Source organism: Sciurus carolinensis, chromosome 8 (assembly GCF_902686445.1).
Source record: "Sciurus carolinensis chromosome 8, mSciCar1.2, whole genome shotgun sequence".
In the NCBI taxonomy this organism is placed as follows: Eukaryota; Metazoa; Chordata; class Mammalia; order Rodentia; family Sciuridae; genus Sciurus; species Sciurus carolinensis.
Genome location: NC_062220.1, coordinates 46688338 through 46711166, shown reverse-complemented (window position 1 = coordinate 46711166; position 22829 = coordinate 46688338). Strand labels below are relative to the sequence as shown.

The following is a 22829-nucleotide window of genomic DNA, read 5'->3' as shown; positions in this document are numbered from 1 at the left end:
ACCCCAGGCTTAGCAGTCTCCCCAAGGTGGCAGATGGAGGAACCACAACCCTCTCTCAAAAAGCCAGCAGCAGTGCAGCAAGAGTGCTACCCAGGAGCTGAGCCCCTCTTAGCCCAAGACTTTGTAGGCCCTAGGAGGAATGGGGAAAGCAAGAACCCAGTGACCTCGTAAAACACAAGCCACTCTCTTCACAGGGCCGCCCGTGTGTGCTGAGGGCTCTGGTTGCAAGCAGCAGGCATCAACTCCAGTGGGATTTACTGGAAGGAAATCTGGTGCTGACACCACCTCTCGTGGAATTTATTGGAAGGAAATCTAGTACTTACAGAATCAACAGGAGGTAGAAGGAGTGGCTGGAAAAAGGGCAGGGACCAACAGAACTCAGACACAGGACCTTGGGAAGAAGCTAGTCAGAACATTGGACATCACTATTACTACCCCATGTTGCCCCAGATGAATCCTAACTATTCCCTCTCTTTTATGTCCCAGGGTCTCTCCGAAGACAAAGTATGACTTGGGAGCATCTAGTCTGATTACCCAAATATTGTCTGTGTTCTGATCATCAGGAGATAATCTGAGAAAATGTCTCCCCTTGGAATCAATGGGAGGAAAATAGGACCCAGCATGTTCTCAGAGAGAAAGGAATTTTGACATTGTATTGCCAAAACAATGGCAAATATTCCTCTGCATTTGCTTTTAAATATCCAAAATTCATAAGGCCATCAGAGGAAAACAATGGCAAATATTCCCTCTGCATTTGCTTTTAAATATCCAAAATTCATAAGACCATCAGAGCAAGTCAACAGAGGACTGTGGTATATTAAAATTGGCTACACTGGATTTATCTGAACCATGGATTAGTAGAGGAAACTGTTCTTCTGGAGCTCAGGCACAGGGTCAGGACCTGTGCTAAGTGAGTTATGTGTGATTGCTGCATAATGTGCAATTATTCATTTTTAGACCTTCAGAAAGTCTTAGGAAGGAGGACAGTGGTTACCCAAGATTTTTCCAACCTAAGGAAATGAATGCAGCAACTGGAGATGGCAGAATATGGGTGCTAAATAAAATAATGTGTCTAAAAGATGCCATTGTTTGAAATTAGTCCTTTGGACTGACAGGTAATTAACTTCTGCCACTAGTTTAATTTCTTGTGTGGACCTGGATACAGGAAACCATACATGGGTGGTAAGTCCCCCCCTACCCCCGCGCCTCCAATCTCAGAGGAAATGTAACCGGGTATGAACTAGTGGCACAACTCATATATCAGTAGTCTGTAGAGGGCCTACATAAATCCTTTTCTTTAAAGTTATTTAACTATTTTGAAAATGGTTTCAACAGAAGTAATTCCAATTGCACCAGAAAGGAAACCAGAGTCTTAAAGAAAAATATACTCTCTTTGCTTAGCAAAGCAAACATATCAGTATGCAGAGAAACAAACCAGTCTCTTGTGTTTTATTTCCTTAACAAATCCACTGAAACACTTATTTTATGTCTTTAAAGGACTGATAGACAAAGAATTCTGTGGCCACCAAAAATTAATATCCACACTGATTTGTGACCTCTTTAAAAAGACAGTTACTTTTTAAAAAAATTTCCCTGTTCTCTACAGTATCTTATTATGAGATTTTTTACATATTATAAACACAGTAAATATTTTTGTGCTTTAAAAAAATAGATGGAAAACACACTCTCTGGGGATGGACTTTTCTATTTAAGGAATCAAGTAACCTACTATTTTCTTGAGTGCTTCTTTGCATAAGCTAACACATTGTGTCACAAACCTTGCCCTTTTCATAGCCAAGCCCTTCATGGGATACTATTTTCCCAGTAAGTTCTTAGTGCCTTTCTGTCATTATAGATAGGATTTTGTTTTTGCTTTTGTTTTACTCTTCTAAGAATTAATGCTTAAAATGAAAACCTTTATATCTAGGAAGATGAGAACCTGATAATATTTAAAGATGATTAATTCAAAGCCATTTAGTAAAACTGCCTTTAGTTTTGAGAACTGGATGATGCAAATGTTATTAACTGGATGGTTCTCCTGAAAGCACCGTTGACAGAACTGAGAATAACTGAATTTGACCTTGATCTTCTCAGTCCATAGACTGAACAGTCCCTTAACTTGAACAGAAACGCTATGACACAGAACTTTTCTATTTGGTTCTAGCACATGCTCAGCTACTGGTGTGTAACAAGTACTCAATCAATATTTGTTGACAAACAAACTAAGGTAACATTTAGTTGAAGATTTCTGCTTATATATGCCCAACCAACATGTTGGTTTAAAAAGCAGTTTCACACCAACTACTTTATTTGATGATCCTTATAGCAATATTGTGTTTTAAGAAAGGACTTTTATCTCATTTCAGCAAACAAGGAAACAGGGGCTCAGAGAGTTTCTATGAATTGGGTCAACCCAAGGAGTTAGCAAGTGACATAGTTCAGCCTGACACTCGGATCAGTTACTTCCCTTGAAGTGCTACATTTACCCACGTGGAAAATTCTTCTGGTCAGAGACATTAATGCTTCATATTCAGCATTTCTTCCACAGTTCTTGTCAGAGCTTTTGAGGTTGCTTTTCAGGCTCTACATATTTATTTGGGTACTTAGGGATGCATTGTAATATTTTCTTCAAGTAGTTTGTTCAATTTTGAGTTGATACATTTCAGAATTTCTGATGATTGGAATGGGAATGAACTTGAGATCTTATAAGGAAGTCTTTGAATATTTTTTGAATAAATGAATATGTGATTTTGGGGGAAAGAAATGAAGTCATTTCTTTTAGGCTTCATTGGGATCAATGAAATCAACCACCTACAGTAAATGCAATATTACATTCAAAGACTGTGAAGCAAGTTTTTAATTTTCGTATCATTTTATTTTCTTTGAGTTGAATTTTCCAATGAGTTGGATTTTCTTATGACATTATGACTATCTCCCAAATGATTCAAGCTCTACATAATAAAGGGGGCCTCTTAGAGGCAGGTGGAGAGAAGAGGGAAGAATGAGTATACTTTGCATAGGCAGGAAGGGCATTGCAACATCTGGTCATGGTAGTTGCCATTTGTTAGTGCTCATTAAATTCACATTAATGCTTGAACTATTCTGAATGTGTAAATGCCATTTGGGGTTGGTTACTTTCTCCCAGACCAATAGCATTCACTTTGGGGGTCTATGCTTGGTTGTTTACTTGCCAATGGCATTTGACCTTGGGTCAGACCTCTATTTAACCCTTTCCTGTAGGTCAAAAACAAATTAATTTGGTGAGAATTCAATTGGAAATGAGTCATCTGCACAGCAGGTGTCCCCCTTGGAGAAAATGCTCCAGGTGGAAACATTTTCAGATCTGTTCCTGGGCCATCTCTGAAGAAGCTTCAGAGGTCAGGGAGGCAATTCCAAGACATCCCACATGGTGAGGCCTGGAGAGGAATGCAGCAGGTGCCCACCTGGGGCGGTTTTCTCAGCAGCTTGGGGAGACTTTCAAAGAAGGCTCTTTTGGAGATAATTTATTCATGTATTCATGGACATTTATCTTGGGTATTCATTGTGGACTGACTGACTTAGAAGTTGCCCTAAATGATTGGAACTTTACCCTTTACCCCTACCTCCCACCATCAACCAATGACTTTGATTTGAAGAAATTATTTCATTCTTCTTTCTTTTTTCTAGAGGATGAGGAAGATGAGGAAATGGTGGAACCCAAAGTTGGCCATGATTCAGAGTTGGAAAATCAAGACAAAAAACAGGAAGTGAAGGAAGGTATGACGTGGGAGATGGAGGAATTATTTTCTTGTTTAGTTTTCTCTTACCAACATAAGGGATGATAAAGGTAAATAAAAATTAAATTTATATCCCTTATATGAAAGGTTTTCTTCTATTTCTCAACATATTACATTTAGCAACATAAACTGTAATCTCCAAAGCAAGCATCGATTATTTCTTGATTGGTACAAGCAAATAAAATGGAAATCACTTGCCATTTCATAAAAATTATTACTACTAAAATAAGACACATTATAAATTGTTTTAAAGTTCACTCTACCATATATTCTCAATGATAACAGTAAAGAAAAGGAGCAGATACAATTATTTTCTCAATAAATTTTGAAGTTCTTTTCATGTGTTCTACATGGAAACATTAACAGTGGTCATTACTAGTAACTGTACTATTGAAAGGTTTTTTTTCACAACTCTGCCAATATGAGGAGAAAGAATCTCTTACATACTCCAGTAAGGATAGTAACTAACATTTATTAAGGACTTATGATATACTTGGCTCTTTCCTAAGCAGTCTATAAATACTATCTACTCCTCTAAACAACCTTTTGAAGCATGTGCTGTTATTATCCTTATTTTATAGGTAGAGAACTAAGAAAGAAGTGGTGTAAAAACTTACCCGAGGACACATAATTTATAAGCATGAACCAAGTTTCATACTGATCCAAGTCTGTACCTTTCACCACCATGCCATCCTCCTAGCATTTCCTTATGAATCTAATTTATTATTACTTTGAAACTCTCAGTCTATTGAGACCAAAGACAATTTTGAAATTGTCGTTCTTGCTGACAAATGGACAGTGATACCTGAGAATTGACTGTAGGTTAAAAGGTTATTCCATATTTCCAGCTGAGTTTCTCAAATACAGATCAACATAATTCTGAAACCTCATTCGATTTGTAAATTTTAAAGATGGCCCTGATTCTGGCACGGCATGCAGGGCGTAGTCAGCATTGGGAACTTCTGTAGGAATACATGCATAATGCATAATGATCCATGTACTTACCTCAATTCCATGGGCTCACATGAGAAAATTTGTGTAGCCTGCTTGAATACCTATTGCAGATCACACCCCTTATGCTTAGATTTTTGCTTAAACATCATATGGAGTTTAATGAGACAATTTTTAATTGTTATAAATCACCTCATATTCAAAGTCATTTGAAGTAGTATATGTGTGTGTGTGTTTAATTTTTTTATGTGTTTTCTGTAGTCTCAGTATCTAAAAGACAATGCAAGATAGTGATGAAAAAAAAAAAAAAAAAGAGGTTCTGGAGCCTATCTCCCCAGCATCAGTTGCTGGCTCTGTCACTTATTAACTGTATGATCACCACTAACTTATTTAGCTTAACTTTTCTTGGCCTCAATTTCTCCATCTGGCAAACAGAGATAATACCTACCTCCTAAGGCATTTTATGAGATTCAAAGGGGCTAATATGAAACAACTTGGCACAAAATAAATGCTATATAGAAGTGTGCCAAATTATCATTAGCAATCTTGCCCTGGATCTGTACCTGGGCTCTCTCCCTGATAGGATGCCCCTGTGAGCCCAGTTCTCTGAGCTTAGTTTTGTTGGAGCCCATAGCTTTGCAATGGGAACCTGGTTACCTTGGCACAATTTTAACAATAGCATCTACAGTGAGCACCAGGGTTAGTTTTTCTGAGAGATTCTAAGTGGGTTTGATGGAAGAGATTTCACATTTAAGCATCAACTAAAAACATCTTTTTTAAAAAAGGCTGAGGAATAGAATATTATTATCACAGGTACAGCAAAGAACAAAAGTCAGGATCTATTAAAATATATTCTTTTTCCTTTTGAAAAATGTGCTTAAAATATACTGGATGATAAGGAGCCAGAGCAGTTTTTGTGGGTCTTGGCAGGGAGTTTCCCCCCCATCCCCCACCCCTATCCCAATCTCCAACTCATCTTCCCTGGCAAGGCGAAGCAACCTCCTTCTTAAGTTCCAAGCAAAAACACCCTTCAGTTTTAACTGTTACTTATGCTTCATGGAATTGATTAAAGTCATGTTAAAAGTCAAAAAGAAGTTTGTAAGGACATTTCCTGTTACTGCTGTGCTGTGTGCCTTATTCTCCATTAATGGCTTTTCTGCAAATTAGCACATAATGGGTTAAAAGCATGTTTATGTTGGCATCAAACTATCTGGCTTTTTTTTTTTTTAAGCAGAACAGTATTTTGCAAACTTTTAAAAGAATCTCTTGCAGATATAATCATGGCGCCATTCGCACGACTGCATGGTAGTCAGAGCTGTGTCAGCACTTCCAATACGAACCCTGCGTTTCAGGGATTTATTATTCAGCCATAAAAATTTGCTCTGGGCTGAAACTTGACATACACAGTTTCAAACCAGGGAACACAATTTCGAGAAATCCATTTGATTGTTTTTTTTTTTTTTTTTTTGGAATGAAGATTTTAAAGAGTGGTGAGAGGGATGCGGAAAAAAATCAGTGCTCACTAGCTTTTGATTTTTTTGCCCATGTGACATCAAAATGCACTAAACAGTAAAGAAATATAGTTTTGTTTTATTATTGTTATCACATTTTTTTTCTACAGCAGAGTAAGGAGAAAAAAATTGCAGGTACATTTTAGCTTTTCATCAACAGGAAATTTCTAAATGTTAGTATCCTGGTGTCTTCATGTTTAGAGTTTAGGAACAGCAGAATCCAAAGCCTAACTCTTGTAAATACAAATTAACTTATAAACTGCACATCAACTTCAGAGAAGGACGCCCTTCCTCATTAGTTTGATTTCCTTGCTGATGTTTATGAACTGGTTTTATTGTAAAATTCCCATTAGAGCCACTGTCCCTATTTAATCTGATGGTTTTCCTGGGTTTATTTATTTTTTATCTTTTAGATATTCTTACAAAATGTTTTTAAATGTGACTTTTTGTATTGAAATGTAATGCTACGTCATGGAAACAAAGCACGATGTTTCTGAAGTAGATGCTTTAAAAATAACTTTTTAAAATTGGTTTATTTTTTTAATTGGTACATTATGGTTACACATAAAAGTGGAATCCATTGTGATATGCTCATACATGACATAGTCTGGTTAATTTCATTCTGCCGTGCCTTCCCTTTCCCCTCCCTCTTTCTTCCCTCTGGTTTCCCTTCCTCTATTCCATTATTCTCCCTTCTATTTTCATGAGATCCCCTCTTTTTTAACCTAAAAATGAGATATCAAAACATTCAATATAAGTTGTGAACTTCATTATTAACTGTATGTTTTTATAGAGAAAAAAAATTCCAAGAACCCTAGAAATGAAAAGATATAGAATATAGTAGGTAGGAATAATTAAAGAAAAACTGGCAAAGCACACATTAAATCAGTAAGAAAAGTCAATAAAACAGCATATAGGATTGAATCATCTTGAAAGATACTCATAGCAGTATTTTCAGGGTAAAATTAAGAGAAATTAAAATTTATAGAATAAAAATGGACCCTAAATATAACTTATATTAGATTTAATTTTGCAGGACAAAAATTCATGGAATTAGTCTTCTAAGTTGAGTTTCATGAATCGGGTACATTTCGTTCATACATGTCATTCAAGCTAAATATAAGCATTTGAATAAATTTCGGTAAATTTGAAAATTATTTTGTCATTTAGGTTATTTCTAAGTCATAGCCATGTATTGTATTTTTCATAAAGGATTTTTTATGGGCACTTTAAATGCATGAGGTACTGTTAACTATTAGGTGTAGGAAGAAATAGCTCATGTTTTGTGTTGAAAAAACAAGTGAACAAATGAACAAACCCTATTATAATAGCTCTTTCTGCTTAAATTATAAGAAAAATAAAATATTATCCATGCCCATGTTTTGTTCTGGTATGCCCTTTGCTATTAAATTAATTCCTACCTGTTTATAAGGTGAGCTTGTTTAAAATAATTCATTACATTTCAGAGGTGGGAAAAAGCTGGAGAAATAGATATTCCAGGGAGAATTTGGGGTTCATCCTAGAGTATAACAATTCTGATTCTTTTTGTGTATGCCTGTATTTTACACTTTGTGGATTCCATTAATCAACATTGTTTTTTAATGTCTAAGAGAGGTTTTATTTTTGAATGCACCTTCTGGTTGTGATTCCTGGATACTCCATTATGTTTTCATTATATTGTAACAATACTTATCAATTTAAAGATTGTGAAGTAATGGGAGGTTTTTCATCAAAAATAACTATGCCTCTATTGAATTCATAAGTTGGACATTGTTTATGGCTTTTAAAGTGTACTCCTCTGCACATGCATGTTATTATTTTGTACAAACAAATGCCAATTGATCCCTTTTAGACATCAAAGCTTAATATAAAGTATATCCTTTGTTTTGCTTCAGTGTGAACTTAATTTCAGGCCAAATACCGTATTGTCAAGCATAATACCTGGAGAGGCTACTGCTTCACCTCCCTGAGCTTGGCCTCTGCGAGTACACTTTGATCAGCCATTTACATTTCTCTTAGAGAAGAGGTTGTGTATCTTGAAAGCTGAGATCAAAGTGACAATAAGCTTCAGGGAAGAAAAATTACAGAAAATTACACAGATGCTATTTTTTTATTCAAGGTAATGGACCCATAAGGAAAGATCCAGGTGAAATAGAAGTGGCTCAAAAAGATAAACAGAGACTGGAAAGATTTTTTATATCACAAAAAAGGAATAGAAGGGGAAAGTTCCTATATCTTTGCTTATATCAAGTGTGTCTCAAGTCATCCATTAACAGTGGTCAATACTGAGTGAATCTTTTTAAATAAGACCCTTTTCTTGGCGCATACTATCCTTGTTTCATGACACTTCTTTATTTGCTTAACAGAATTAACCAAAAAAATTGAACATAGCATTTTTGTAGGGTTTTCCCCCCTTTTGCCGTGTTACATTTAGGAGTTTTATAGTATTCTGGAAATAATGTAAATGCCTCAAAGGAGCTTAACAAAATAAACTAATAAGTTCTACTTGATTACTAGTTATTGAAAGCATAACTGTTTGTATTTATCTTTAACCCGTAAGCCAGACTTCAGGTCTAGGAATCATTCTTTCCCCATTGTACAGATAAAACAGCTGCCCAGAGAGCTTCAACTCATGGGTTAAAGAATCAAAGGAAGAATGGAGGAACTTTGGATGATGTAGAGGAAAATGGGGCGGGGGGTCGGGGAAGGAAAGATAGTGGACTGAGACAGACGGTATTACCCTATGTACATGTATGATTACATGAACAGTGTGAATCTACATTGTGTACAACCATAGAAATAAAAAGTTGTGCCCCATTTGTGTACAATGAAACAAAAAAACAAATAAAAATAACAACAACAACAACAAAAAAAATGAATCAAAGCTAGCAAATGGCAGAGTAAATGTTTGGTTCTAGCTTGGTTTTGTAGAGTTCTTCATGTTATTAATGGCCTCCACAGATTCCCCTAATCCCTAGCCAACGTCTGAGACTACATGTTGCCAGCACCACCATTCTCAAACTGATCTCTGGGCAACACTACACAGTAAAAGTTAATGGGGGTTTTGGACAGTCCCAATGCACACTGGACATTTTATGGCTCTGGAGCCTTAGGCAGCAAAGAAATATTTCTATCTAGGATTGCTAAAAACTATGGAATGGACTTCGTTTGGAGGTCTCTGATATAGCTGAGGAATCACGTTTTGCCTTAATATTACCTGGCCAGTATTTCTTAAGTTGTGAGCCAACTACATCAGGATCATTCTAATTTCTTGAAAAAACAGATTCTCAGTTCCCTCCAAACTCCCTCTATCATGATATCTGGCAGAGAAGAGGAAGCCAAAAGGGGAAAGATGTTATGAACATTAAGAATGTGAGATCACTGCCATGACACTGCAAAAGGGATTTTTTATCATTCAGATTTCTTAGGACAGGGGCTTTGAAATACCATTAGTCAAATCAAATAACACTTCTATAAAATATTACGCTGCCAGTGACTGTACTTAACAGAGTCCTCTGACAACCAGGTAGAAACTGGTCCTGGTTATTGAGGTTGTGGGGAGCTGTGACTGTGGATGAGTTTGGGTTACTCAGAAGGGAAGATATAATCCACCAGGGAGCCCAACTGTGATTTTAATGCCTGCCCTCCCTCCTGTAAGATAAGCTTCAGGAATTCTGTGCTACTGAGGAGTCACCAGTGTTCAATGAAGGTTCTCTGCTGGGAAGCTGAAGTGGGGTTCCTGAACCACCCTGAAGGTTCAGCCCATGAGGGGTTTTCAGTCTGGGGGAGTTCCTATTCCTTTCCCTGCAGTTTTATGCAAAACCTGCCACTGAATTAATGGTTTATGTAACCAACTTTGTAACCCAGGTGAGTTAACTTTCAGACCCTATGACATACGGCTAGCTGTGTCATCTGCCTCATTTTATATCTTCAAATTTAGCTTAATAAGATTAATAATGCTAAAAAAGCAAGGCATAAAAACAATTTTGGGTGTTCTATAGAAGTGTTTGTTTGCTCCATCTTTAAAGGCAGAAGATATGGTGGGTGATAGCAGGTTTGGAAGGAAATGTTTCAGCTTTGAACAGAGCTGCGTAACAATGTTTGCCTTAGCAACTAAGCATGCAAAAGAAAGTGAGTTCACTTAGTAGAAAGAGGAAAGGTAGGGACTGGGGTTGTAACTCAGTGATAGAGCGCTTGCCTTGCATGCATGAGGCACTGGGTTAGATCCTCGGCACCACATAAATAAATAAAATAAAGATATTGTGTCCATCTATAACTAAAAACAAAACAAAAAAATTTTTTAAGAGGAAAGTTACAATCTGGATCATACCATAGATGGTTCCTAATTATTTAATCTGTGTGGCTTTATAATAGTATCTAATATATGTAGTTTTATAAATTTCTTTTATGCCATTTTGAGCTGCTTTTTATGTTCAGTTCCAAAGAAAATAACATTTAGAACTGATTATTAAAAACATGCTAATCTGTTTTCATTTGTAATCATTTTCAATTCTTCAGAACAGTAATTAGGAAAGAAATGAAATCTTTTTGTGGGAATTTCTACAAAAGCCTTTGCTGTGAATTTGAGAACAATCTAAAATTCATATTAACAATGGTTTATTTCACTGTGTCTTACCACTCCCTGATGCATAGTCTCTTTCAAAAGTTGGATTTCCCTGAGAAAGTTTTTAATTGTCCCTTTTTTCTTTCCTAACCATCTCTTTTACATAAAAAGCCCCTCCAAGGGAGCTGACAGAGGAAGAAAAGCAGCAGATCCTTCATTCAGAGGAATTCCTCATCTTTTTTGATCGAACAATACGGGTCATTGAAAGAGCGCTGGCTGAAGACTCTGACATCTTTTTTGACTACAGTGGCCGAGAGTTAGAAGAAAAAGATGGGTTAGTTGCTTGTGTGTATTTTTAAAATAGAGTATGATAAGTTATTTGTTCTGTTGGGGATTCTGCTGTTTTCAATTTTACTATTTTAAGAAGCAGGGCCTTGCTCTTTCACCTGGGCTGGTCTGGAACTCCTGGGCTCAAGGATCCTCCTGCCTCAGCCTCCCAAGTGCTGGGATCACAGGCATGCTCCACAATGCCCAGCTTTGTCTGTTGATTCTAAATCCATTTATGTATTGACTAGGCAAACTCCAAATCTAAAAAATCAGAAGTGGGTGAAATTCCAGGACTGATCTTGCCAAACAGCTTTGACTATAAGCTCTAATTATAAACTTCTGTCTTAAAGTTTCCCTGTAATTATCATGTGCCTCTGTGAAATGCTTTTAAACTTGGTATCTGGAGAACAGTCAGGTGAAAGAGACAGGAAAAGCCACATACATTGTACTTTGAGAAAACATTCTTACAATTGGCAAAAGGAGATTTGTATTATATCTACTAGATCTAACTTGATGTCTAAGCAGACAGGAAGCTAAAGAACATAAACATGAGATATAAAAGGACTTAACTGATGTGGGGGACAATAAAGATACTGGAAAATTTTTCTTCTTTTATGGTCGTGTAAGATGGTGCATATATTTGTGCACTTTTAGAAACACATATGATAAGGAGGTATTTACAGATAAAACAAACAACAACTAATCAATAAAAGCAAGGGGTCCCAAATGCCTTCTCTGTGATATAGTGTTTGTATTGGAAAATGTAGTGGTTGTCAACTATCATTATAATCCTTATAATCCTTATAAGAAATAGGCATAGGATCGCAAGTTCAAAGCCAGCCTCAGCAACTTAGTGAGGCCATAAGTAACTTAAGGAGAGCCTGTCTCTAAATAAAAAATAAAAAGGGACTAGGGATGTAGCTCAGTGGTTAAGCATCCCTGAGTTCAGTTCCTGGTACCAAATAAAGTACCAGGGGGGGAACATCATTATAGGTCAACCAGTTAGAGGCCAGGTAAGTAGTCTGAAGCCAGGTCACCCAATCTGAACAAGCACTCTCTAGGATAAACAATGCAGGGTGCAACCCAAGGTGGGGTGGGGAATGAAGAGAGAAAGGTGAACGTAAGAGAATTTCTCAACAGAAACTCATACAACTTAGGCAGCTTTTTATGCAGATCTGGTAGCTGCTGGCACAGAACAGGCATTACTCAATTTAAGCATTCAGCCTCATGGTGCAACTGTATGACCAACCCAGGTTCTTCAAAGGAGGTGTTAGGGCCAGTTTTATGTCAGCAAAGTAAACACTGGCCAAAGTGTAATCTTCCCAGGCCTAAATACTGGCAGATAGTAAACATCCGAACACATCTGGTGACTCCTGCACTCTCCACCTTGCCTGTCCTGGTGGAAATTTTAACAATTGAGCAAGAATGGCAGATGCCAGAGCCAGATGGGGTTTCCAGGGAAATAGAAACATGCATATCCTTTCTAATCTAATGACAGATAAGATGGCATTGCTATCAAAGAATTCCCTTTTGGGCTGTGCTCCCTTGATAGCAGGGAGATTTCTAATAAACCTGCTTCCAGCTAGAACCAATTAGGGGCAGGAAAATACTTCAGGTCTGGTCAAAATGGAAACCTGAAACAAATCTGACATCTCATACGAGGGTTAGAACAATGTGTGGGCCAGGTTAGAGAAAACTTTTTCAGCAAGGAGATGGGGTTCAGTTCATTTGTTTATGATCAGGGTTTGTGATCTAGATTGGAGTTTTGACTTCAGAGAGTGTTACGTGCCACGTGTGTGCCACTTCTCCACTGTTTCAAAGAGTAGGGTAGAAATGAAGCCCTGTTCTGAAGCATCCTATTTATCTCCACTGTTTAAACTCTCCTAGGGATGTTCAGGCTGGAGCCAATCTCTCTTTCAATCGTCAGTTCTATGATGAGCATTGGTCCAAGCATCGAGTAGTCACTTGTATGGACTGGTCTCTCCAGGTAAGAATTGTTGCTGGCATGGACAACCTGGGCTTGTATTTTTCTCATGGCATTTGTATAAAAAGTAAGAGAGGTTTATTCTTCTGTTTTGGATATGTTTACCAATCTACAATTTTCTCTATGCCTGTGGGCTTGCTTTCTCACTTTACCGAGGTTTCAGTTTTCATTCTCCTTTCAGTTATTTGTATGTATTGAGTACCCACACAGACAAGGAGCCAGACCATGAAACTGCTCTCAGGAAGGTCACCACTGATACTTTTCAAATCCTGTGAATATTTGTAAGCTTTCATCCTTCTTTAACATTTCTCTGTCAAACAGCTGAGCTGACTTCCCTGTACTTACAAAAACAACCTTCCTCCATCAATTTCTCTCTGCTCACTTCTCCTGTCTTCTCTAACTTCTTCAAGACTTCTTTGGTCATGCCCTCAGCCTCTGCCCTTCTTCTCCACAAACCATCTGGAGAGGTCTTTTCCACTGCAATGGATTCAATCACAGCTTAATTAAATGTCCCAACCAATATCCCTCTGGAATTCCACTTTGCACATTAGACAGATCCACTCAGGTGTCCCATTAAATTTCAAACTCTTCATTAACTTATTGTTCCCATATTTCCCAAATCCATTTTTGCCTTGTACATTATCTCTATGTTAAAGGTGTTACAGTATACCCAACTTCCATCCACACTACAGACTCCTCTCCTTTATCGTTCAGACGAGTCTGTCTTCCAGATTCTTCATTTTCCCACTCAGATATTCATCTTACACCTGTACTATTGTTAACTTTCTAACCCTATTTCCTACTTCTGTTCTTATCCACTCACAGTTTTCCCTCCAGACATCTAACCAAATGATATTTCTTAAATACAAATCTAGTCACTTTATCCCCTATATTAAATCTCCTCCTTGCCTATAGAAAGTCTAAACTCATAGTGTGGCATTTAAAATGAAAGCAGACAAATCTACCAAAAGTTGATATGGTGAATGTGCAACCCAACCAGTGGGCAACACACCAAGCACCATACCCAGGACTGAGCAGATAAGTAATGTACGCAAAGTCACCAAGTCTAGCTGCGGTGAGGTCAGAATTTGAATCCAGTAATCTGATCCCTGAGCTTATGTTCTCAACAACACATGACATAACAGTGGTGAGGAAAGCAGGAGTGATTAGGCCCAGGCACTCACATGCAGCAGTTTCTGCTTTCTTGTAGGCTATGCACTGATTGGAAGCAACAATCAGCTACCTTGCAATTTGTGTATCTTAGATGCTAAGCACTGTGCCAACTGCTCTGAAGGCTTTATCTTATTTCACCCTCATAACAATCATATGAGGCAGTCATTATGAATATTTTCATGTTATAGATGAAGAAAAGAAGTCTCAGCAAAGCTGAGTAATCTGCTGAAGATCACTCAGCTAGGACATAGTGGAGCCGAGGTTTAAGTACAAGCTTTTTGTAATGCTAAGACATATATGTTCAACCACCTACCCCTGCAAAGGGTTTCTTCTAAATTTGAAACCAACACAGCTTGTAGGTGCTAAAGATGTGGAGCAGGTAGCAGGTATACTCACAGTTCAGTGAAGGTTGGGCTCTCTCTCTGGTCAGACAGGGCTTCTCAGAAGTCTGGGAGTGAGACAAATGGAGAGTGGGGGAAAAGTGATCTAGGCAGAAGAGTAAAAGGCATGATAGGAGAGTCCCACTTGATCCTGTTGGGAACTTGAAAAGGAGTTGGATCCCCACAACAGGACTGTCATCAGTCACCAAGCAGGTGAGGTCTCCCTCCTCTTGAATCCCCTTTTACATCCAAACAGCAAAGCACACAGAGTATGATCAGGCATGTGCATAGGCATGGGATCCAAGCCTGAGGAAACACTTAGCTCAGCTTGTTCACTTGTTTGGGATCTGCAAATCACATAACAACCTTAGCTGATACATTGCTCAGCAAAGGCAACTGTTAGCATGTTCCTGGGCAGCTGAAGATGCTTCCTATGAAGCAATGGTGAGACTGGTCCCTGCCCTGCCTCAGTGAGTGAAGGGACCCATTTTCCATGGGTTTGTTTCCACACAGGATCCTGTGTAACTTTCGTGTTGGAGAAAATAAAATTGAAAAAGGCAAAAAGTCCACCATGGAAAGACTTTATTTTGTCTTGTTTTTGTATAACCTGCCCATCCATTCTGTGGAAAAAAATTGCAATTGTTAAAAAAAAAAAGTATTTTATGAAGGGTTAAGTAAAAAGAATTGGAACCCCCAGATCCTGCCTCACAACACTTTTATGAGGTTCAAAGGACCAGGTTACATACTTATGGGTTAAGAGTCTGAGTGGATTTAGAAGCAACTCAATGATTTTAAGAAAGAAGAAAAGGCCAGATGCAGTGGTCCATCGTTTGTAATCCCAGCAGATTGGGAGGTTGAGGCAGGAGGATCCCAAGTTCAAAGTCAGCCTCAGCAACTTTGCGAGGCGTTTAAACAACTTAATGAGACCCTGTCTGAAAATTTAAAAATAAATAAAAATAAAAAAGGCTGTAGATGTGACTCAGTGGTTAAGTGCCCTGGGTTCAATCCCTGGGGGTAGAGGGGCAGAAGAAGAAAGAAGAAGAGGAGGAGGAGAAGAAGGAGGAGGAGGTAGGGGAGGGGAGGAATGGGAGGAAAAAAGAAAGAAAGAGGAGGAAACTTGTGAAGCAGTCTCAGGGCCTGATGGTGGCAGATAAACCTAAAATGGTTTCCTGAATAGAACAGTATTAAGCTGAGGATAGAAAAAGAAACTATCAAGTTTCTATGCAGCTTTGCTTCAATCTGGACTTCTTAAATGATAACACTTTAACTTTGCAATATTTGCAAAATACTACCCAAATATTGTTGCCTTAAAGAAATTTGGGCACTTGGGAAATTATTTCAACTCTGTCATTCACTGAACATTATTTAGCACAATGGGTCAATAATACTATCCATATACTACATCGCAGGTTTTCCAGATGTGTACAAACTAGACATGTGATCTTGCTCCCACTGTACATACTCCTCTCACATGTAAATTGCATCCTCCAACCCTGCAGTCATCTAAAATACAAACCTGAGTCATCTTTGAAAGCTCATTTAGTTGCTAAATCCAATCAGATTTACAGTAGCAAAAAGACTCTCCCTGGCACTCCATTATCATGTGAATTTCACAAGAACTTTATGTCACACTCTCTGCTTCTTCCTTTTTTCCTTTCTTTGGTACCAGGGATTAACCCAGTGGCACCACATCCCCAGCCCTCTTTATTTTTTACTTTGAGACAGGGTCTCCTTAAGTTGCTTAGGAGTCTTGCTAAATTGCTGAGCCTGGTTTTGAACTTGCCATCCTCCTCCTCAGCCTCCGGAGCAGCCAGGATTATAGGCATGAGCCACTGTACCTGGCTCTCTACTTCTTATATTAAAAATCCCTACTTCCAGACTCTACACAGTAGAATCATTATAAGTACTTTGATCAGATTAATCTTTGTAACGATTACCTGTATGCTCTTTATATCACTTAGGCATGTTGCCTTACTTCCCTTGGCTAAGGTTTTCTCATTCATGAAATGATGATAATGATAATACTTAGCTTACATTTTTATTCTAAGTATTAAATGAGTTAATATATCTAAAGGACTGAGAATTTTTAAAGTGTGTCTAGCGCAAAAGAAATAATTAATGTGACATAGTAGTGAGTGTAGTGGTATTAGTAGTTGTAGACTGTGACTCCTATGCCCCATTTCCCAGAGTAAAATAGAAAACCATCCACCAATGCACAGTGACTTCTGAGAGAGTACTCCCAGGCCTTACTTCCAGCACCTCTTTACATGGCCTACAACCTGATATCCCCTTCTTCTCCATGCTATTAGGATAAAGAAAAAAAAAAAAAAAAAAACTTTACCCCTGGCAAGGTTAAGTAAAAAAGGGAAATTTATTGAAGAGTCACTGGAGTATTTAGGGAATCCATGGAAAGGATGAAGAACCACAACTCAGGAACAGAAATTTGGGCAGATCAAGGGACCTCACCAGTAGGATACTGTCATTAACCTGACTCACTAGCCCACAGGTTTTGCATCTCATATCAGTTCAAAATTCATAACAACTACGTTAGAGAATGTGATTAACATAACTTGCACCCTGTAATTAATTAGTTATCCCAGGGAAATTACCTCTGCTATTGGGGTAATCCCAAAGGGGAATCCTGTGAACCAGGCAGATACCTGGGAAGAATCTCCTGGGCAAGTCTTTGTACTCTTGCCCACACGCTCCTCCTTCTTCTCTCCTAAGAACTCACCCAGTTGGCAAGGTTCAACTGTAGTCTCATTTCTTTTCGGAAGCCCCTTCCATCTTCTCTCCCAACCACATCCCCTGGGGGTTTACTCCCTACTCTTCCCACTGTGCTTCTACAGAAACCCCATGTTGGTGCCTCCCTCTTGGCACACGCTCTGCTTTGACGCTCGGGTTGTGTTTAGGCCTACCTGTGCCTTACCTTCCTCTGCTTCAAGGTGAATTCCTACAGAGCAGAGTACACTGTTGCTCATGGATATTCTTGTTCCGCATTTTACCTGGCACAGTGATTTGTGTAGGAATAGTCGGCACTTGCCACAGTAGACAGAAAGGGCGTGGCCTTTGAAGCCCACTGAACTTCAAGAGGGGTCCTCACTCACTTATGAGCAGTATGACTTGGAACAACTTACTTACCCAGGGACCCTGCGCTTCTTTGTCTCTGGGAGTGAGTAAGCCATGCCTGCTTCAGAAGGATGTAAGAGGCACGTGCGCTCACATATCACCCAGCTCGGTGTCCGGCACTTAAAACATGTTGATTCCTTCCTTTCCAGGAAACGATAGATTTCATTTCTTTTTAAAAACAAACCAGGCTTGACAACATAGATGGTAATTTCTGGGTAAAATTCCCATAAATTAAATATCAGATAATCCAGCCCTTTGAGTAATTAAGTGACCATAAATTTTATAATTGTTCAAAATCATAATTTTAAACAACATTTAAATGCAAATAATTGCTTAGAGACTTTTTATCAGAGAATAAGAAGAAATGACTAGTCATGCTCAAACAGAGTAGGAAAAGACATGTTAGAGGATACTTTGAAATTAAAAGCTTGCATGAAATGAGATTTAAGTCACTACCTCTAGGCCTTGTAATCCCAGTTATAGAAATTGTGCCAAAGGCATTCACTAGTATTTTACTAAAGCGCTCCTGGTTTTCTAAAGGAGTTTGAAAGTAAATAATGTAAATGGAAAAAAGAAAAGCTGCAAGAGGGTGCCAGCGATGAGACCCAGATGTGAAGCTGTGGGATATGACTTCAGACACATCTGGTTGCTCCCTGGCCCCTGTGGTAGTAGTGTCGGTGTTTATAGAGTTGCCTTTTCACATGTGACATAGTTAAACTTCAGATGGACAGTCTGGAGACTTCTGTGTTTATCTGGATGTTAGTTTCATGGAATGGGCTTTGAATCAAAGGCCTTCCTTAATCGGCTTTGATTCATCTGCTGAGGCGCATTTTCTCATAAAGAGTGATTACTTCCCTTGGTGGCCACATCCATGTATCTTGCTGTGTGTGCCTCCACCTCCTCTGTACCCAGCAAGTTGTAAACTCTCTGCAGCTTTCTTAATTCGAGACTACTGAAAGAAGAAATAAAGCCACATAGAAGACTTAGATTTGTTATCTTTGATAAGGAAAAAAAGCCAATGTTTGAATGTGTAAGGGAAATCTGTTTACATACACAGCATAGTAAAAAGAAAGGAAAAAAATTAAATCATCTGAGAAAAAGGTGACATGATCTGAAATTCTCCTGATGCCATGTTTAGTGGGGCTGCCTCGTGGGAATGTCATTTGCCTGAAATGTATTCTAACTATGAGATTCATCCTAGATTCATTTAGAGACAGAGTTCATGTAGGGTGAGTAGGTGTTTCCAACACTCAGCATCGCTGCAGAGGTCTCCTTGTTATTGTCCTGGTTGTGTTTCTCACGCTTAAACCTGTAATTATTGGTATTGTTTGACAACAATGGATCAAATATTTTTTGCTGAGCACAGTTACTAAAATAAAAATTTTAAAGTAATTCAACAGATTTTGGTGCAGGTTTATGATATGCTAGGAATTATTATAGTGTGGGTTCAGATGTCAATAAAAACCAGTCCCTGCACTCAATGAACTTACGATATAGTGAAAGACATGGTGGGGAAAAGATCATTACACAGTTGGAGAAGTGCTTTAGGATAAAAACAAAAGGTGGGGGAACAAAGTGACAAAGAAGAGGGCAGATGGTTAGTTAGGACTATCTGGCGGATTCGACACCTACATTGAGCCTTAAAGATCACTTTGTGAGTAAACAGTACAGAAGAGGTCTTCTAATGAGAGTGAGATCAGACCCATAGGCACAGAGGCTATTCCTGTGTGCTTCAAACTCACCCAAGTGAAGCTGGGTTGTGGAGTGGGGTGGTAAGGGAAGTTTGTAAGAGATTGAGCAAGGGAGGTAGAAAATGTCACCTCATGAAGGATCTACATGACTTGGATTTTTGCCTTGAAATTAGTGATGAACCCTTAAGAGTATTTTAAGCTGAGGTGACTTAGCCAAATATATATTTCGTAAAGTCATCCTGCAAGGGGTGGAGTTTGTAGATGAGGGTAGGACCTGGCAAGCCTGGACAGAGGGAACCATTCAGGAAGCTGATGCCTTCTCCAGACCAGAAATTAATTTAGGAGGCTCTGACCTTATGAATGGAAAGAAAACATGGATTAGAAAGGTATGGAGGAAGTAGTGACACACTTCAAGAGAGAGGAAGGAGTGAAAATGAAAATAGCACATCTGGCCTGGCTAGCCAGATCCATGTCACACGAGCAGTGGGTTTTGCGTGGAAGTCAATGAGCTTATTTTTCCATGCGTGGCATCTGATGTCTTCACAGACAGCCTTAAGCCAGCCCTAGCAGGCAATCAAATATTAGGATCAAGCTCAGAAAGATAGCAGCCCTAGAGATAGAGTTGAAAATTATCAGCATACTGTTTTTAAAGCTATTGGAGTAGATGAGATAACCTGGCTGGAATGTACAGACAGAGGCAAAGAGCAACCCCTTTAGACATAGCAAAAGGAGAACAGGTAGGGATTTTTAAATAGTGGTCAAGGAAGAAAATGAGAAGAGAGAGATGCAGAAGTCAATACAGGAGAAAGAAGGAGTATCCCCAGGTGTCAGACACTAAGAGAGGCCAAGCAGTGTTTGCCATTGGTAGTTATTGGTAACCATACAAGCACACACAGAGTAGTGGGTACAGAAACCATATTGCAGTAAATTGAGGCTGTAAGCTGTTATTAAATATGCCACCATTTAAAAATAAAACACTATTTGAAGTATGTAACATAATATGTGTACATTGAAATGAGAAAGGGTTCCTTGTGTTGTCATCTTAGCCTAATGCATCCTTGTGACCTCTTCCATTTAGTACCCTGAGCTGATGGTCGCTTCTTACAACAATAATGAAGATGCTCCCCATGAACCAGATGGAGTGGCCTTGGTTTGGAACATGAAGTTTAAGAAAACCACACCAGAATATGTCTTCCACTGTCAGGTAGGAGTCATCATAGTAAAAATAACTTACATCTCCAACTAGAACAAAAATAGTTCATGCTGCATTGCATCTGTCTTATGTTGGGAGGAAGAACTGAGTTTAAAAATGGAATTGTTGACAATTTTGGAAAATTCCCCCACAGTAACCTAATGTTTTGGGAAAGTGGCAACCCTCCCCAAACAGTTAGGAAGCCTGGTTGGGGACTGTGTCATTTTCTTTCTATTTAAAACAACCCCCATGAGGATGAGTTTATAAAGACCTCGCACTTATGAAGAAATTGTGGTGTACCACTTCCTCTGCTTCACAGCAACATATGCTTGCCCACCCACGTGGACATCCTCAGAGCACTACCATTTCAAGTTCCCTCCTTTCTCTGAAAGGCAGTTCAGTGGATTTTGCCAATTTTAGGTTTACAGGCACCATATTGTTTTGTAGATAATAATACTTATGAAGCCAGGTTGGGGAAGGCTTGCCACCAATATTTCTCAAATTGTTGAGAAATGAAGATGCTATTTCTAGTGTGCAAGTGCAGATAATATCAAAGAGCTTTAGATATCTTACTCCTTGTGTCTACTGACACATGTCTTCTCTTCTGTTTGACACACTACAGGCTGAAATTATGCTACACTTGGACACATTCAGCTTTGCTCTGTTGCCATGACTCTGCCAAAATAATATGCCTTCCCATTGACCAAAGAATCAACCCCTTTATTAATGCTCCTATCCTGCGATTATGCACAAGGAAAAGGAAAGCAAACATGCCAGCTCAAAGTTTCAGTTCCTCAAATATTACAGTTCAGAGGTACTGAGTGACAGATCACTCTGAATACATACACATTTGAAGAGGGTTGGTAAACCTGTAGATTTGAGGAAGCTTTGTGCCATTTTATATCTAAGAGCTGAGTAGCTTTTGAACTAAAATATGTTTAGACTTTAGAGCATTATCAGATATAATTTGGGGAACAGGAGCTGCTGAAATAAAAAGCCCCAGCTTCAATGTGATTGAGTAACCTCTAATGCTGGCCATGTTTTTCTAATTTACTATCTCAAAAACAACTTAACGAGAAGTCTAGGTCTGCATAGTAAATAACCTTTATTTTCTGAGCCTTTGAAATAAGAACAGTTTTTTTTTCCTTTTTTTTTTTAAGGTTATCAAGTTTGTCAGCTCTTTCTGTAAACACAGAAGCACAAAAATCCTAATTTTGCTCATTTTTAAGAGTTTTGCTGAATTGCCAGGAAAAATGCTATAAAGATTATGAGATAAAGAGAAGCACATTTTTGAAAAACACTGCCTTTTAAATTATTCAAAGTTACAGAAAGCATATTTTTAATTTTAAAAAATCCAAGAAGCACTCCAAACTGTTTTAGTGAGTATGTATGACATTTATCATAATTTCTTAAAAAAATTTAACTGTATCAACTGACTCCTAGAAATCTGAAGAGAAAACATAACGTAGTGGGCGAGGGTTGTGGCTCAGTGGAAGAGCACTTGCCTAGCATGTATGAGGCACTGCGTTTGATCCCCAGTACCACACATAAATAAAATAAAGATCAACTGACAACTAAAAAATATTTTTAAAAAATAATGTATTTAATATTCACACCATTGCATAATAAACAAGTCAATAGAAGCATGAGAATGCTAAGTGAAGGAATAAATTCCAAAGGTCTTCAGAATTAACTAGAATTTTTAAATTACTTGTTTTATCACATGACTGTAATTGCTGCTATTAGAGGAAGAGATCATCTTTTCCTTCTCCTAGAACCTTTGGGATCATTCACTAAGGATTTCATCAACAAGCATTAAATTTTTAGTTTTTCCCTTAAATGATCCAATGAATGCATTTTAAAACAAAATGTACTCCTGATTTAAAAAATAAATAAATAAAAATAAGCAGCCAGAAATTACCTTGAATATTCACAAGATAGTCACACCAAAGTTACCCAAAGATACTGAGTGACATCTCTGTATCTCCCAAATTCCTATCTTTAATTCATCTGGTGACTGGAGACAGATGGGGGATCTAAACTCTACCTAACATTCTCACTGGGAAAGCAGAAAAGAAAGAATGCTGATAAACTTCAAAGTTTTTAAACTTTAGGGCTGATCAAGTGACACATACAGAAGTTCACGATGAC

At 38.3% G+C, this 22829-nt stretch overlaps 1 protein-coding gene across 4 annotated transcripts in view; it reads left to right on the top strand.

Moving 5' to 3' along the window:
* Positions 1–22829, top strand: part of Dync1i1 (dynein cytoplasmic 1 intermediate chain 1) — a 295555-nt gene that overhangs the window by 172846 nt on the left and 99880 nt on the right. For all 4 annotated transcript variants that reach the window (XM_047561955.1, XM_047561952.1, XM_047561956.1 and 1 more), the window contains 4 exons: positions 3667–3756; positions 10974–11136; positions 13017–13116; positions 20565–20690. In XM_047561955.1, coding sequence (XP_047417911.1) covers positions 3667–3756; positions 10974–11136; positions 13017–13116; positions 20565–20690 — 479 coding nt within the window. The remainder of the gene's footprint in view (positions 1–3666; positions 3757–10973; positions 11137–13016; positions 13117–20564; positions 20691–22829) is intronic.